At 37.3% G+C, this 18,582-nt stretch overlaps 2 protein-coding genes across 2 annotated transcripts in view; one reads left to right on the top strand and one right to left on the bottom strand.

Moving 5' to 3' along the window:
* Positions 1-16,349, bottom strand: part of LOC107663488 (transmembrane protein 163-like) — a 38,421-nt gene extending 22,072 nt beyond the window's left edge. The window contains exons 1-4 of the mRNA XM_016453726.1: positions 15,992-16,349; positions 14,889-15,008; positions 3,726-3,769; positions 3,536-3,627 (exon numbers count right to left, since the gene is read on the bottom strand). Coding sequence (XP_016309212.1) covers positions 3,536-3,627; positions 3,726-3,769; positions 14,889-15,008; positions 15,992-16,184 — 449 coding nt within the window. The 5' untranslated portion in view covers positions 16,185-16,349. The remainder of the gene's footprint in view (positions 1-3,535; positions 3,628-3,725; positions 3,770-14,888; positions 15,009-15,991) is intronic.
* A 1,060-nt stretch (positions 16,350-17,409) lies between these two features.
* LOC107663476 (cyclin-T2-like) overlaps positions 17,410-18,582 on the top strand; it is a 16,682-nt gene continuing 15,509 nt past the window's right edge. The window contains exons 1-3 of the mRNA XM_016453720.1: positions 17,410-17,629; positions 18,247-18,328; positions 18,546-18,573. Coding sequence (XP_016309206.1) covers positions 17,469-17,629; positions 18,247-18,328; positions 18,546-18,573 — 271 coding nt within the window. The 5' untranslated portion in view covers positions 17,410-17,468. The remainder of the gene's footprint in view (positions 17,630-18,246; positions 18,329-18,545; positions 18,574-18,582) is intronic.

Raw genomic sequence — 18,582 nt, 5'->3', positions numbered from 1 at the left:
CCGCGTCACCCTGGTGCCATTTTGGAGAATATCCACTGAACGTAAACAGCGTATGCTATTCTGTGTCAGCTGCACATACATTGAGTTCATGCTCATGAAATGGATACATTGTTTTCGTTCAAATCAAAGCGTAAACAACGTAGAAAATGTATCCGTGTGGTAATTACATTGCTGTCTATGGGAGGGTCAGAGAGCTCTCAGAATTCATCAAAAATATCTTAATTTGTGTTCTGAAGACGAACGGAGGTATTACAGGTTTAGAACGACATGAGGGTGAGTAATTAACGACAGAATTTTCATTTTTGGGTGAACTTAAGTACTGTTAAAATCAGATATTCTAAGGCTTTTACTCAAGTTGTTTTGGAATTGGTGACTTGTAACGTGTAGTGGAGTAATTTTCACTGTAAGGTATCTGTACTTTTACTCAAGTATGGTTTTTAGGTACTCTTTACACCTCTGGCAACACCATAGCATTGTCTTAGCAAGTTACACCCTAGTAACTGCACAGAAACTTCCTAGCAACCCCTTAGAAAACCCCAGTATTGTTCTAGCATTCAGAACACACTAACCACCTAGCAACACTCAACGTTCTAACTACTCAGAGTACTTTAGTGAGTAACCCTATAGCGACACCATAGCATTATCCGAGTTACGCCTAGTAACTGCATAGAAACATCCTAGCAACCACTTAGAACACACTAACAACCACCAACTATTCAGAGTACTTTAGTAACCTCCCAGAACACATTAACAACCACCTAGCAATGCTCTAGCAACCACTCTGAACACTTTAGTAACCACCCAAACACCCTAACAACCACCTAGTAATTACTCAGAGTACTTTAGTAACCTCTCAGAACACATTAACAACCACCTAGCAACGCTCTAGCAACCACTCAGAAAACTTTAGAAATTGCATAGAAACTCCCTAAGAACCACTCAGAGCAACCTAGCAAATGCATAGCAATGCCCTAGAAACCACCTTGCAGAAAACATTAACATCCATCTCGCAGTGCCCTAGCAACCACTTAGCAATGCTCTTGAAACCATGCAGAACACACACTAACATCCACCTAGCAATGCCCTAGCAATCACACAGAACACACTGACATCTACCTAGCAACGCCCTAGCAATCACACAAAACACACTAACATCCACCTAACAATGTCCTAGCAACCACTCACAACACCTTAGTAACGACACAGAAACACCCTAGCAATGCCCTAGAAACAATGCAGAACTATGCACTGACATCTACCAAGCAACGCCCTAGCAACCACTCAGAACACTTTAGTAACCGCATAGAAACTCCCTAAGAACCACTCAGAGCAAATGCCTAGCAATGCCCTACAGAACACACTAGCAACCACCTAGGAACCACTCAGAACACCTTAGTAACCATATAGGAACTCCTAGGAACCACCTGGCAATTCCCTAGAAACCATGCAGAACATAATAGCATCACCCTAGCAACTACGCACAACACCATAGTTACAACCTACTGTAGCAGTGCCCTACAAACCATGCATAACACAGTAACATCTACCTAACAATGCCCTAGCAAACCAGTCAAGACACCTTAGTAACCACACAGAGAGTCCTTAGAAGCCATTTAGAACACAATAGCATTACTCTAGCAACCACTCAGAACACCTTAGCAACCACCTACTGTAGCAATTCCCTAGAAACCATGCAGAACATGATAGCATCACCATAGTAACCACTCAGAACGCCCTAGCAACCACCTAGTGTAGCAATTCCCTAGAAACCATACTGAACATAATAGCATCACTCTAGCAACCACTCAGAACACCCTAGCAAACATATAGTGTAGCAATGCCCTAGAAACCATGCAGAAAATAATAGCATCACCCTAGCAACCACTCACAACACACTAGCAACCACCTGCTGTAGCAATGCCCCAAAAACCACTCAGAACATAATAGCATCACTCTAGCAACCACTCAGAACACCTTAGCAACGACCTACTGTATCAATGCCCTAGAAACATAATAGCATCACCCTAGCAACCACCTATTGGAGCAATACCCTACAAACCATGCAAAACACACCGACATCTACCTAGCAACGCCCTAGCAACCAATCAGTACACCAACTACATAACCACTCTAAAAGAATCGCTCGGCACAAACTAACAACCACCTAGCAGAATGTAGCATCATACAGATTTTTGCACTCAAATTTTCTTTAAAAACTGCTGTGGTACATCATTAGCAACGCCCTAGCAACCAATCAGTACACCAACTACATAACCACTCTAAAAGAATCGCTCGGCACAAACTAACAACCACCTGGCAGAATGTAGCATCATACAGATTTTTGCACTCAAATTTTCTTTAAAAACTGCTGTGGTACATCATTCTCATACAGTTTGACTGTTTATGAGTCTGCAGTCCAGTAGATATGTCATCTTGCTCCACGGCGATCCGCATCCCGGCAGGTTCCCCCAGTGACCCGCAGCGGCCCACGGCTCCATGGTGCATTGCAAACCGAGTCATCACATGTGCATGTCTGTACTGTACTTTCTACACACTTCTGCCTTTGTCCTGTGTCTCTTTTTCTCTGCTTCCTCTTTTTTCTTTCTGTTCACAAAGCCCTCCCGCCCTTTTGCCATCTCTATTCTGTCCCTCAGCCGATAAAGGATGCCGAACACAGAGAGAGACTGTCTAAGGACACTCTTTAGACATGAAACCCAGAGCGAGGCCACTTCCTGTATTTTTGCACTCAAATTTTCTTTAAAAACTGCTGTGGTACATCATTCTCATACAGTTTGACTGTTTATGAGTCTGCAGTCCAGTAGATATGTCATCTTGCTCCACGGCGATCCGCATCCCGGCAGGTTCCCCCAGTGACCCGCAGCGGCCCACGGCTCCATGGTGCATTGCAAACCGAGTCATCACATGTGCATGTCTGTACTGTACTTTCTACACACTTCTGCCTTTGTCCTGTGTCTCTTTTTCTCTGCTTCCTCTTTTTTCTTTCTGTTCACAAAGCCCTCCCGCCCTTTTGCCATCTCTATTCTGTCCCTCAGCCGATAAAGGATGCCGAACACAGAGAGAGACTGTCTAAGGACACTCTTTAGACATGAAACCCAGAGCGAGGCCACTTCCTGTGGGACAGGAGAGTCTGTCTGCCTGGCCTTCATCCATCAAAACTGGTGGTCTTTAGGAAACGTTAACCTGCTTTAACCTGCTGAGGTAAATTACGCTAATTTTGTCTTAAAGATACAGCACATCTGAAAACATGATCCTTTTAATGACCACAGGTTGTTTGGATAATTACTTGCACATCTCGTTTGACCACAAAACGCCCATTAATGTTCTCCTTCAGCTGAGGAACATGTCAAAATTTCAACATCATTACCTTGAAAGATCAGTCTGACCTTCTACTCTCCCTGTTGCCAAGAAACAACATCTAATTGGCTACTGACACTACCCAGAATCCCAGCCCGAGCACAAACTATACTGCACCCCCCACGTTTGCTTTAATGGAGGAAGGATCACGTGTACTTACATGTATTCTCTGTGTGCTGAATGGATGGCCGCCACGTTACTGTATCGCCAAAGCACGATTATGGAGGACAGGACGTCCAGAGTGGCATCAAACTGCAAACGAATGGACAACAATGATAAAGCGAAGCATTAAAACGTTAAAAACTATGAAATAATAACAATTTAATTCTATGAAGTGTTCGCATACTTACAGCAAACCCAAACGCTGATGCACTATGCCGCATTATAGAAACAGCTGCAAAAGGAATGAGGAAAAATTAGTTCAAATGAAAATTATTTCAACTTAAAATGTTTTAATAGTTTTTACCATTTACAAAAAATAGTTAAATTAGTTGGACAAACTTAAATTGTGAAGTGTATATTTTTAAAATATATTTTATACTCCATTTTTAATATATTATTTATTTATTTAATATTTACCTTTAAAACAGTTAATTAGTTGGACAAACTTTAAATATGTAGTGTTTAATTTAAAAAATATATATATATTTTATTTAAAAAATAATAAATAAATACATAAATGAGAGTTCATAAGTTGGAAGAACTGTAAATGTAAAGTGTTTAATTTTGCAAAATATTGTTATAAATAAATAAATAAATAAATAAATAAATTTAAAAGATAGTTCCTTAGTTGGACAAACTTTAAATGTGAATCGTTAATTTAAAAAAAATATTGCTTATTTAAACAAATATATACATACAGACAAACTTTAATGTGAAGTGTTTATTAAACTTTTTTAAATAAATAAATACAATTTACTATTAAAAGTCCATTAGTTATTTTTTTTTTATATTTCATTTACAGTAAAATAAATAAAATTTACAATGAAAAAAATATAAACTTAATTATTCGGACAAACAGATAATTCCTTTAACATTATGTTATACTGGCAATGGAAATGTTATGAATTAATGTGAAGTTTAATTTCTATTTACTTTTCACAGTCTGTATCCAGTCACCATCCACTCCTGCATTCAGCAAGTATACATTGTTAATATTGATTTTGATAAGTGTTTGTCTCAGATATACATCTAAACATTATATATATGCATCCCCCGCTGTAAAACTGTGTTTGAATGATTTCCAGCAAGTAAAGTGGCCTGGATCAGATTTCATCTCTTCACACTGTGATGTCAGCACATGGTGTGACTGAGCTACTCAAACAGCAGTGTGGCTCGTGTCCAGTTATCGACCTTATATTGATCTCTAATGCACCTGAATCCTCTATCCTGAGACTGGATGAGCGATGCGAGATATTCCATCCAAATCTACAGGGTCAGCCAAACTCTCAAAGTACTCAGATCTGCATTTCAGGACAGTTTGTGCATCTAGTTTACACGTGCAATTGATTGTACAGTGCAGCAATATAGAATACACTACAGTATGGTAAAGAATAGTAATTTAGAGTATAGCATGGTACAGTATAGTGTAAACATATTTTTTGGGGGAACAAACTCCAAATTTTCTATTAATGTTCTTTTCAGGTTCTATTTTTGTAGTGTAGAACTATTTGAGCAAATACAGAATATTCCACTAATGTTAGCATATGGTTCTGGTTTAGTTCTTTTTTGAGATCCAATTCCAAATGTTCTAAAATGTTCTCTTTAGGTTATTTGTGCAGTAGTATCCAAGCAAACACAGAATATTCTGCTAATGTTAGTGTATGATTCTGGTTGGGTTATTTTTTGGGAAAAACAAATCTTCTAAGAATGATAGAAGAACTCAAAATCTTCTATTATTTTTTGTAGTGCAGAGGCATCCCAGCAAACACAGAATGTTACTCTAACATTAACATGTGGTTCCGGTTTGGATACTTTTTTTGAAATAATTCCAAGCGTTCTAAGAATGTTTTTTTTTTTTTATGTTAGTATATATTTTTGGTTTAGGTTACTTTTGGGGGAACCAACTCCAAATGTTCTAAGAATGTCTCTTTAGGTTTAATTTGTAGTAGTGCAAAAACATACCAGCAAACAGAACGTTCCCATAACATTAACATATGGTTCCAGTTTAGTTATTTTTTGGGGGGAAACCAATTCAAAATTTTCTAAGAATGTTCCCAGCAAACACAGAACGTTACTCTAAAATTAACATGTGGTTCCGGTTTGGTTACTTTTTGTGAACTAATTCCAAATGTTTTAAGAATGTTCTTTTTAGGGTGTTTTTTTGTTGTTGTTTTTTGTTTTTGGGATGCAAACACAGAATGCTAATGTTAGCATATGGTTCAGGTTTGGTTACGTTTTGGGGAACCAATTCCAAATATTATAAGAATGTTCTCTTTAGGTTCTATCTTTAGTAGTGCAGAAATATCCCAGCAAACACAGAATGCTCCTCTAACATTAGAGTATTTTTACGGTTTGGTTGCTTATTTTGGAATCAATTCCAAATGTTCTAAGAATGTTCTCTTAAGGTTTAATTATTTTTTTTTTTTGTGGTGCAAAACAGCAATCACAGAACATTACATTACATTAGCATATGGTTCCAAATGTTCTAAGAATGTTCTCTTTAGGTACAATTTTTTTTTGTGATGCAGTATCCCAGCAAACATGGAATGCTCCCCTAACATTAGCGTATGGTTCCACTTTGGTTATTTTTGGGGAACCAATTCCAAGAATATACTCTTTAGGTTCTAGTTTTGTAACCATGAATTGGGAAACAATATTTGTTCATTGGGATGACCGAATTAAGGTGGTGTTGCAACGTCAACCTTGCCAGAAGACTATAATATTCATTCTTAAATACACCAGTGTTAGTCTTAAGCTAAAGTTTGCACACACATTCAAATGGCAGAAATCATTACTCAAATACAAACACACACTCTCTCTGTCCCTCAGGAACACCTTGAAAAATGAATAACGGAGCTGCTGCGGCATGAGATGAAAGATTTAGCAGTTTCTAAATATAAATTCTCTTCCTTTTAGTTAAATCCACTCCACCAAATTCATCCAGTTTTAAACGTCTCGCGCCAGCCGATTTCAAGAAACACATTGACAGACAGTCAATAAATCCATAATCCATGCAGTCATTCATTGTCCTACAGAATCCCATTGGACACACTAGAAGTTTACACTCAAAAAAACCACACACGTTGTCTCGGGAACAACATCTGCATCTTAATTTACAACAAACTGCAGGGGTTTTAGTTGTACCACATGCAGTGCATCTTGGGTAACAGGCAAGGATTTACAGAGACTTGTGGATCTGTGAAAGCTGAAACCATTCCTTGCTCATTAGGAAGTCATATTTATGCTGATATGTGAAGTCAGCAGCTTCTACAAGGAGTGCTGATACTGCAGCCAGAGCCGATCATGAAAATTATGAAGCTTGTAAAACCGTAGGATATCGTAGGATCACAATGACGCATCATGTGAATAAAGGATTACAGTGGGTAATTCAGCTTCAGTCTGTCATGGGTGAACGCTTTGAATGGAATTGTATTTCATAGGCACATCACAGAAGGCAATTTTGTGCAAAAAGAAAACACTATCAATAACTTTTGCTAACTTAACTAATTTATGTAAGTATACTCACACTGTAATGAAAAATATTGCAACACTGATTTTGTGCATATGTGGCTCAAAAAAAGTTGATAAACATTCCAGTAGGGTATGAACGTTTGATTTACCAGAACATATGAGAAGATTTGCGTAACTCGTACAACACTGTAATGACAAATATCGCAACACTGATTTTGTACCTACTTTTATATTTTACAAGTCACTTTGAGCATATGAAGCTCAAAAAAACCTAACAAACACCCATTCTTGCAGGTTATGAATGTTACGAGAACATACAAGTACATTTGCGTAACTTAGGCCTATACAGTATTGTGAAAAAACACAACATTGATTTTATGTTTTTCATATTTTACAAATCAGCATTTGAGCATATGTGATTCAAAAAAAAAGCTGATACACATTTCAGTAGGTTATAAATGTTTGATTTGGGAAGACATATGAGAAAATTTACATAACTCATACAGTGCGCTAATGAAAAAAATCGTAACATTTATTTTGTTTACTTTCGTATTTTACAAGTCACTTTGAGCATATGTGGCTAAAAAAAAAACAGATAAACACTCATTCTTGCAGGTTATTAATGTTACGAAAACATACAAGACAATTTGCATAATGCCCAGTTCAGACTACACGACTTTAGCCCGATTTTGCCACGATTTGCTTCACGTTGGGTGTCGTGGGGATTCGTAAACGACAATGGGCATCGGAACGCAAGATTCCATCGTTTCAGCACGTGTAGTGTGTCATAGTGCACGATAATCGATTCCGCGTTTGCGATGCTTCACGACATCACGACAGAAAGACTAGCATGTTTAATTTTTTGTTCTGTCACGCATCGTTAAAGACGGCACGCGATGAATGGTCGGGAAGCAACGTGTAGTCTGACATGTTTCTTGTCCACGCCACGACAAGATTTTAGGAGTCAAAATCGTGAAATCTGACACAGTGACTATCGTGACCGACAAAAATATTGCGTAGTCTGAACCCGGCATAACTCTTACAGTATTGTAAAAAAAAAAAAAAATCGCAACATTGATTTTGTGTTTTTCGTATTTTACAAATCAGCATTTGAGCATATGTGGTCCAAAAAACTGATACACATTCCAGTAGGTTATGAATGTTTGATTTAAGAGAACATTTGCGCAACTCATACAGTGTGCTAATGAAAAATATCACAACATTGATTTTGTTTTACTTATTTTACGTATTTTAAAAAGACATTTATATGGATGTTATGGATGTTTGAATGAGCAATTTTGAGCGATTTTGAGGAACAGTTTGTTAGTTGAATCACACAGTGAACAAACATGCTGCTGCTATGCGGCAAGAACCGTTTTGTGACAGTTATTCTCAGATGTATCAGTGGCGCATGATGTATAAATTCATTGAAGATCTTGTCCTTGACTGCTTAAGGAAGCTTTTGCTAGTCTCATGGATCAGCAGGACAAATAGATGTTGATTAAAATAGATGTTCATGGTTTGTTGCGTGTAACTGCGCTTTCTACTTTCTTTTAGGTGTTTCTTCTGTGAAAATAGGGCAGAGTCTTTAGAGACGGCGAGTTGCAGAATGTTGAAATCCAACACAACAGCTGCTCTGAAAAACCTGTCTTCCGCTCGGTCTGTCTTTTTGCCTCTCACACATACATTGCATCTTCACACACAAACCAAAACAGGGAATGTGATCTAGTTTCTGTGTCAGAGCTGGTGAATAAATTTGCATGTTGTTATCGCGTACACAACATTTTCAGTCGTCTTCTGATAAGTCTAGGGTCACTAGAAAGACTTCAGACTGATCAATGTTATGACACTACAAAAACTAAATACCTAAACTTATACTAGATTATAAAGTTAAACAAATTTGATCAGTTATAGAATTAGTTCTGTCAGTATCAGTTCTAATACTAATATTAAACATTTTCTAACTGTGTTTAAGCCAAGCTGAATACAGTTAGTATATTATAGAGCTGGGTCAATATTAAGTTACATATTTAAGACACAATAAAATACATTTTGTTCTATTTTGTCATTCATTGCACCTCTGATCAACACAGTGGTGTTTGTTTTTGAATGATTTGGCGTTTTTGAATGAATCCAGTGAGTCAGTGATTCAATGAGCCATTCATAATGACAGTTGCTAAATTTGAAACTATTCTTATTTTTTATTTTTAATATATCTTTTTATGGCAGAAATAGTAAGTGTAATATGCTAGTACTTAGTTACAAAATCCTGATTTTTTTTTTTAACAAACATTAATGCCTTGAATTTAATGCGAGCAGCTACTGGTAGCCAGTGCAAACTTATAAACAGAGGTGTGACGTGCATTCTTTTCGGCTCGTTACAAATGAATCTTGCTGCCGCGTTCTGGATTAATTGTAGAGGTTTGATAGAAGTGGCTGGAAGACCTGCCAAGAGAGCATTGCAATAGTCCAGCCTGGACAGAACAAGAGCTTGAACAAGGAGTTGTGAAGCATGTTCCGAAAGAAAGGGCCTGATCTTCTTGATGTTGAATAAAGCAAATCTGCAGGACCAGGCAGTTTTAGCAATGTGGTCTGAGAAAGTCAGCTGATCATCAATCATAACTCCACGGTTTCTGGCTGTTTTTGAAGGAGTTATGGTTGATGTGCCTAACTGATGGTGAAATTGTGACGAAACGATGGGTTTCATGGAACCACAAGCAGTTCTGTCTTAACCAAGTTGAGTTGAAGGTGATGGTCCTTCGTCCAGCAAGAAATGTCTGTTAGACATGCTGAGATGCAATATAACAAAGAGTGAAAAATTTAAGGGGGTCTGAATACTTTCCGTACCCACTGTATGTGTTGTACTGTATGTATTGAAGATGGCTATGGACAATAAAGCACCGTTCACTTGCAGAACGCAAGCTTCTAGAGGCACGCAGTTCTGTCTTAACCAAGTTGAGTTGAAGGTGATGGTCCTTCGTCCAGCAAGAAATGTCTGTTAGACATGCTGAGATGCGAGCAGCTATCGTCGGATCATCAGGATGGAATGAGAGGTAGAGTTGAGTGTCATCAGCATAGCAGTGATATGAAAAGCCATGTTTCTGAATGACAGAACCTAGAGATGCCATGTAGACAGAGAAGTGTTTTTTATATATTCAATATTATTAATAGCATGTACAGATTGTTTAGATAACTATAAAGTTTAATCTGCTCTTCTCCCAGTTTACCAGAGAATTACTTTAATGTCTTTTGGGAGGAGAGGATGAATTTACGTGTTGTAAATCCCACAGCTCGGATTCAGCGCGAACTTACGGTATAGATCAACTAACACAGTCATTATAAAAGTGTTTAAACTACCAAATAAATTTACTTGCGCATATTTCAGAATTGGAATATCAGATATTTCATAATATAGTGAGTATGTTTATGAATATTAATAATAAAAAAGGACAAACTAAATAAAAGCGATCCATGTGTCATGTTGTGTCACATGACAAGCATAACGCGTCGCCATGGAAACAATAAGGCTATACATTCTAAAATAAAGGTCGCCTAAAAAACTCACCCTGGGGGCTCAGCTAGAATATTTTAAACTCACGTGTGAAAGGGATAAAATTACGGTTGAACCACTGATGTCACATGGACTATTTTAACGATGTCCTTGCTACCTTTCTGGGCCTTGAACGAGTCAGTTGCATTGCTGTATATACAGGATTAGAAAGCTCTTGGATTTCATCAAAAATATCTTAATTTGTGTTCCGAAGATGAACAAGGTTTAACGGGTTTGGACCGACATGAGGGTGAGTAATTAACAACAGAATTTTCATTTTTGGGTGAACGATCCCTTTAATGTTAAAACAAATATGTTAAAGCTAATATATTTATATATTTGTCTGACTGTTTACCAACTGAAATCCATAAGACTGCGACTTTTTTAGCTTCTCATCTATTTGTTCTCACAAACCCGTTTACTTGACTCAGTGTGTTGATGTTTTAAAAAACCAGAGGAGGTGCAGAGAGGGCAAAGCACCCTCCACCTCTCTATCGGTCTTCCATCTTTTATTTTTAGACTCGGGGCTCTATGGGAGTTGGATGCTGGCTTTTACAGGCTGGTAGTGCTGAATGCATTAATATCAGAGCGAACTACCCCTCCTCTATCTGTGACCTCTCCTCGCCAGTGTGATATTTACATTCTCTGCCTACCGCAAGAAAAATTTCCAAACGCACACACATACTAATTTCGTTTTCTTCAGTCTGAAGTCAGTTCATTCTTCAGGAACTGGCATTTAAATACATTTCGCTGCACCAAATAGGGCTTATTTCCCGCAATTGAAAAATGTCTTGGACATGTTTATTAGGTTTGGAGGTATGCGAGCGCATTTGTGTGTGTGTGAAGCAGAAGACACTCTGTCACTGAGAGCGTGTTCACTGGCTGCGCTGGAAGCCGCGAGACATCTGGGAATTGAGCTCTCACAGTCTGGCATTAGACCATTTCTCTTCTTCTCCTCCTTTCTTCCATCCTTCCTTCTTTCCGCCTTCATCAGTTTCCAAACGCCTCTAAAACGTACACAAACCTTCGCCGCACAAACCCGTTCGGTCCCTTCAGGCTGACAGGAGTAGCGCAGCCGTTAATGAAAAACGAGCCATCCCCCCTACACTTCAGACTCGCACGCGCTTCAGGGAAGATAGCGAGACTCGGATCGCCTGATCAGACACTTTATCTGAACCGATTCGAGGATAATTCGGTTAAAACCATAATCCAGCCGTCAAATATAGATTTGATCTTCTCAAAACCCATACTGACCCAAATGCACGTCACCCAAACATAAGAAGACTGCGTGGAAGTCGAGATGGGATTTGTATGGCTTTTAGTGCATATTTATTGCGGTCTATACGCTAATGTACTTCTAAATAGCGTGGCAGACGAAAAACGGGTCACTAAATCAAATCACACAGGCTTACATTAAAGAGGGTTAAAAGTCATTTCTAGAGAGTTGAATATCACAGACTTGAGTTGGACTTGGGCCAGTATAAAACTATCTAGCAACCACGCTATCAATGAAACAGCTACCAAAATTAAATGACAAGAATAATCAGACTACTTTTTAAAATTACTTTTGATCTAATTCATTTACCACATTGATTTAAATAGGATAATCTTGTACCATATTGATATAAAAATACAAAGAGAAATAAAAATATATTTCATTTGTTGTTATTAACAAAATTAAGTGTGTTAAACATTACATCATTAATCAAAAATTATTCAAAAGCTAATAATTAAATAATAAAAATGTAACTAAAATATCATTTTAAAATAACAAGCAAAAAAAAAAAACACTTACTAAAAAAATATGAATGTGACCGTTAATCAACATCAGAAAACTGTCAACATGCAAGTTAACTTATTACCCTAAATAAATATATTATGCGAAAGAGGTTTGGCAGACAAGAAAGTTTGAGAATCCCTGCATACATGTAAATAAGAAATAATGTGAATTTGTGCATTTTAAAGGGGTCATGAACTGAGAAACCAAAATTCCCTTGATCTTTTGACACTGTAATTGTACTATAAAAGCATCCTGTAAGTTTCAGAATTCAAAACTTTCTCGTTAGTCTAAAAACAGATTATACTGAAGGCAGTCTGCCAAAACGACCGCTTGTGGAATATACGACTCTTAGATGTAGCTAATAGTTTGGATAAGCACCGCCTCCACAGAAGAAGATCAACGCTTGCTTCTACATCGCTTCCTGTTTAGCCCCGCCCACCGATTCGCACATGTAGAAGTGAACGTGCAGGTCTACGCAAAAACCAAACAATGTTCTGAAGACAACAAAACACTGTGCAGTGCCAAGTTGTGGAAAAACAGTGTTTGCATTGCCTTCCTTCTGATCCCAACGTTACGAAAGAGTGGATGAACTTTACCAGAACTACCACCCAGAACACCCTAGTAAGCAGGGGCGGACTGGCCATCTGGACATTCTGGAGAAGTCCAGAACGACCGTCCACCCGATGGCCGTCGGCCTGGCTGGTTCATCATCAAAAAAAAAAAACACACATCACAAAATAAACCATTTTGTCAACAAAATGGTGGTTGTTCATGCCATAGCTAGCTGCTATGCTAAGCGCCAAAAACAAAAACGAGAACAAATCTCATTCCTGTGGTTGCCCAAGTCAAAAAGCCATTAGCCAGCACCACAAATTAATGTAAAACAAATCAAAATCCTAAGATTTGATCGTGTTTTTTACAGGTTAATTTACCAAAACAATTAGCTCTATCTCTGTTATTTGCCCTTACCAGCTGCCTGCAATCATTTCATTTCCTTTGACACCAAAACTCGCCTTTACTGATAGAGAGAGATGACTAAATGACAGCATCTCTCAGGCGTCGTTGCTCTGGAGTTGCTATGTGACTGAATCTTCACAGCCTGGCAACATGAGTCCCAGAGTCCCCGTCCAACTCTGGAAGTGTAAGGTGAGTCATTCCATCCCGAGGGACGGAGTGCCAAGCAAGAAACCATTCCCTCTAAATCATACATCAAATCCAGTGCGGGGCTTCTGTTAGCTGCTCCAAGATTAAACCACATGACCTGGAACCAGTTTACAAAATGATTAAGCGCACTTTGTGCTGAGAAAACAACAATAGTCTGCGTAAGGCCAACTTGTGCATCCCGGCTTAAAGATTTAAGGGAATATTCGGGGTTCAAGTTAAGCTCTATCAAAAGCATTTGAGGTATAATGCCGATTAAAGCCTAAAATGTCCCTCGGATCTTTTCGGAAATGGAAGGTCAGGATGAGTTCACTGCATTTTGGGATACAGTTTTCCAGAAAACAGCAACTGTGATCCAGATATTACATGCAAAATTCACAGTACAGTCTATATAGTGCAGAAATAGCAAGGATAGTATGCAAGTATGCTATTGAGACCGTAGAATGGTCTCCACAGCGGTTAAAACTCTTTTTAAGTACATTTTATATTCAAAAGAGCAAGAACAATTCCTTTTTTGTATGATATGATCACTTTTCTTTGACAGCCTTCCAGTTTTGTACCTTTAAGGATATTCTGTGTTTGTAGCTGAGAATAAAGTGTTTTAAATGTATTTGGTTTACAACGTTCCCGTGTGTCTGAGTTTATCCTCTGCACTTTCTTTCAGCAAAGATTATCAAAGTAATCTTGCAGAAAAGCCACGAGGAAACTAGTCAAACCTGATCTTGTGTATCAAGCTCATGGCACTGAACCAAACTACACACAGCTGTTGGCTCTGTTCGGCCCAGAAAAAATGTGTAAAATTATATGATATACCCACACACACACACACACAAACTCTCTCAACTCTCTCTTTCTATAGAATTATATTCATATATTTTTAATTAAACACATATAATTTTGTAATTAATATTGTTATTATATAAATTAATAATAGTATTATTTTATAAATTACTATAATTAATTATATAATTAAATAATATGTAACATATATAAAAAAATGGTTAAATAATGATACATAAAATAAATATATAACTATATTATTATATTTTATATATTAAATATATATAGATAGATACATTTTGTAAAAAATTGTGTATGTTTATATATATATATATATATATATATAAATGTCATGTCTTATATAAATATTTGTATTAAGATATTATATGTGTGTGTATACATACATATATATGATTCTACATTCCACTCTAGACTGTGAGGTAAAAATCAAACTGCTACAGAAACGATTCTGAATTCGTTCTTTACAACTGCATCAGAAAGTCCCAAAAGACTAAAGCTACATCGACTTCAAAACAGGATATGACATCATACAGGTCTGTATCATCAAGGGGCCTGTGATGCTCTAGAGAAGAGGGTCCGGATACTCACTGAACGCAGCGATGGCTAAGATCATTGTCACCACAATGGAGACCCACGATACCCATAATGCCTTTTTTCTGTAACTCTGGGCCTCCTGGGGTTTCAGACGCATACTGCTCTCCAGGAGTCCTGCTGAGGGACAGCACTCGGTTAGCTTACGTCAGGTTATCTCTTCATATCTCAGAGGAACTCAATGGGATTTATTCACAAATAAGTCCATAAAGTGTATGAGACACACTAGTTGTCACAAGCACAATATCTCAGCAACTATGAGGTTTTGATTAAAAAGTCGAATAATACAAATGCTTGTTTTGTTTGTTGATTTATAGCATCTATAGTTCAAAACTGTCTTAAATCAGGATAAATTTTGTGAATTTTGTTCTCAAAACTACAGTTGTAGTAGCTGTTGTGCTCAATAGAATCACACTAGAATTCATTCAGAAAAGAATCAACTATATAATGAATTAGAATCTGCAATCTAAACATACGGTCGGGGCAAGTTGTCACATACAAATTAATATGTTTTAACTTCAAACTATAAATGAATTGCACTTTCTGCTCGCCAAAACAACTGTATACTGTATATATTTTCATTTATTAATTTGAATTTTTTACATTTACTTTTATAAAAACTATTTAAATCCTCCTGTAATAAAATTTTTTTTTTTTTATTTAACTATTTTTAATTTATTGCAATTCAATTTCGCCATTAAATAGTCTATAATACATTTAAATACATATATGTTGTGAAACATACTTTTTAATATATAATTTAGATGTCATTTCATCTTTAAAAAAGGTATTCATCTCAAATCAGTGTCAACGTTATTCCCATTGCAGACTAATTAATTACCGCTGTATTGAATTCTATATTATTCTGATAGGCTTTTTTATTTATTTGTTTTTTTTCCTTATATATTCTGTAGTCAAGACTTTATTTTTTGTGTCTTTACAGAAACTCTGACTTTCAGAAATAAAACCAACCTGAGAAATGTTCACTGGGGTACCTAGCTAAACGTGACAACTTGCCCCGGGCTTCGCTTTATATGTATTTTTCCACGCAAATAAACCCCTAAAGTCTGTGTCAAAAGTGTTTAAAGCCAAACTCGTACCGTTGTCGTCCGGCTCTGCTATTTTCATCTGCTGCTCCATGTTGAAAGTGTCTGCTGGGCTCGGATGGTGTCCGTTCGCAGGAGTCGATGCTGAACCCAACACCGGTGGATCCGGAGCAGAAGCAGGAACGGGATCAGGACCGGGGTCTGCAGGACCAGCAGTGGGGTCAGCAGCAGAGGAGGGGTCCGTCATGATGATAGGGTCCCGGGTTCAAATGATCGCGAGCATCCGAGGAATGTGACACCTGCACGCGAGCGGAGGAGACGCGACTGCTGGAGAGCGTTCAGCGCACCGCTCGCGCAAGCGTGCACGCACGCGCTAATTAAACACACACACGTGCAAATCGCACTTTACAAACAGACTCGCTCTTACAAACATTTCGAAAACTGTTATTAGGCTATTATTATTAAATAACAATAGTGGAAATATGGAAAATCCATCTGTGAGCACTGGTGACGTGATCAAGCAACCATCTGTTCATATTAAACAAATAGTTCAGACTTCGAACTCCTTCAGAAACCACTTATTTGAATAAAGTACTTCTGAAGGGAAACGAGAAAGAACTAGGCTGGTTTATTCTGGCACGATATGTGTTTCAATTGTTTTATAGATAGATAGATAGATAGATAGATAGATAGGTTGTATGTGTGTATTTTGAATGGAAAGTAATTACAAATCAAAGTGAAATTAGCGACATCTTGTGTAAAAAAGTCACTATTGCAGTTCTTTGCTGAACCCTAAAGGTCTGTGAAATTACAAATGTTGAAAAATTAAAATGGGAAAATAAAAATAAATTTCAAGATATTATTAACAATATTCATAATTTATATTCTATAATTGTATTTTATATAAAATTATACACCCACACATATATAAAATAAACGTTATAGGCCTATTTGTAAAATCATCTAAGATATTAAATAACTATACATTTAAATAAATTATACATATTACTAATATACATATACAATTCAAAGTTATAATACATTCAAGTTATATACATATAAAATTCTAATGATAAACATATCAAATTGTAACTAAATATTGAATTTCCTAAAAAAAAAACAAAAAAAACGTACTATCACAAAACAGCACCATTTTTAAATAAAACCCCTTATAAATTACTTGAAAAGCTACAATAATGACATTATAAACCACAACATGAAACATAAATCACCTTGCCTGCATTTACACCTAAAACACAATTGATAGTGTAGTAAGACTGTTAAAAGTATATTTAGCAGAACAAAAATCACATTTCATGTGATGCTTCTATTATTCAAGATGACAACGTGAAAGTGTTTAGTATTTTATGTTTGATCTTCAGCTATCTAAATCGTTGTAGATTCCCATCAACAGGCTCAATATGTCACGTGTCTCTGCGCAGAGCAGTGCCGCCTCCGTCCGCTTCGCGTCGCTGCCGCCCTCGGTGACGGCACGGGGATGTAGCGCGCGGTGCGGGCGGAAGCGGGCGGGATGATGGCGGCGGATCAGCGGGGCTCCAGCAAATGGCTCTTCACCCGAGAACAGCTCGAAAACACGCCGTCCCGCCGCTGCGGAGTCGAGCCCGACCGCGAGCTTTCGTACCGACAGCAAGCCGCCAACCTAATCCAGGACATGGGCCAGAGATTAAACGTGTATCCTTCACAAAAACAGCAGCGTTGTGAGGGAGTTAGCCGTTAGCACGTTAGCACGCTGCCGCTTTTGATCAAGCGAAAAAAGTGGCAGATCAAATGCGATGTTTTAATGTGTTCAAATTCTCACCAACTGCACACGTTTTTCATAAATGGCTTGTTAAATGCGTTATAAAGTGTATTCTGGGGTATAAAGTGAGTAAATGTGTGAAATACAGGAGTGCGAATGACAGGAATTGGATTTGGTGACTTAAATTAAATCTATCCTGTTATGGTTTTTGCCTACTTTCATATGGTTTTAATTATAATAATTTTGTTTTGTGTGTCTTTTAGGGGTTTAAGAGTGATTTAGACGTGACTGATGTAAGATAATAGATAAACACAAGATGTGTCTGTTGTATGTTGTGTTGTTGTCTATAAATGTCATTTTATTATTTTTCTCTTATAGATGATTATTCAGTGCAATATCTATATTAGTGTAATTTGGGACTATGAGCTGCTTTAATGTGATTCTGAGTGATAGTTTCAAACATTATGATTTATGAGTATTATATTTTTGGATTATATTACATATAATAGCTTCTTTTGCAGTGTTTTTGTTCCTTGATGAAACTGTGCAGATCCCAGCTCACGATTAACACAGCAATCGTCTATATGCACCGGTTTTACATGCTTAATTCCTTTACAAAGTTCCATAGAAATGTGAGTATGCATTTTTAAATTGATTGTTTATGATTTGATTGTACAAAATGTTCGTATTTGTTTCATGTGTATGTGTTTGTTGACCCACTAATGTTCAAGATCTTTCAGGATTTCACTCTGTTTTAATTGGCAGAACTAGACCCATACGTAACCCTGTTGTTTATTGATTTTTGTGTTCATTTTAAAGGTATAATAATTCTCTTCTGTCTTCGATCAGATCATTTATCCCACCACACTATTTCTGGATGCTAAAG

This window comes from Sinocyclocheilus anshuiensis, unplaced genomic scaffold, assembly GCF_001515605.1.
Source record: "Sinocyclocheilus anshuiensis isolate Anshui unplaced genomic scaffold, SAMN03320099.WGS_v1.1 scaffold77, whole genome shotgun sequence".
NCBI lineage: Eukaryota > Metazoa > Chordata > Actinopteri > Cypriniformes > Cyprinidae > Sinocyclocheilus > Sinocyclocheilus anshuiensis.
Note: the sequence above shows the minus strand (reverse complement) of the source record. Positions and strands in the feature narration are given on the sequence as shown.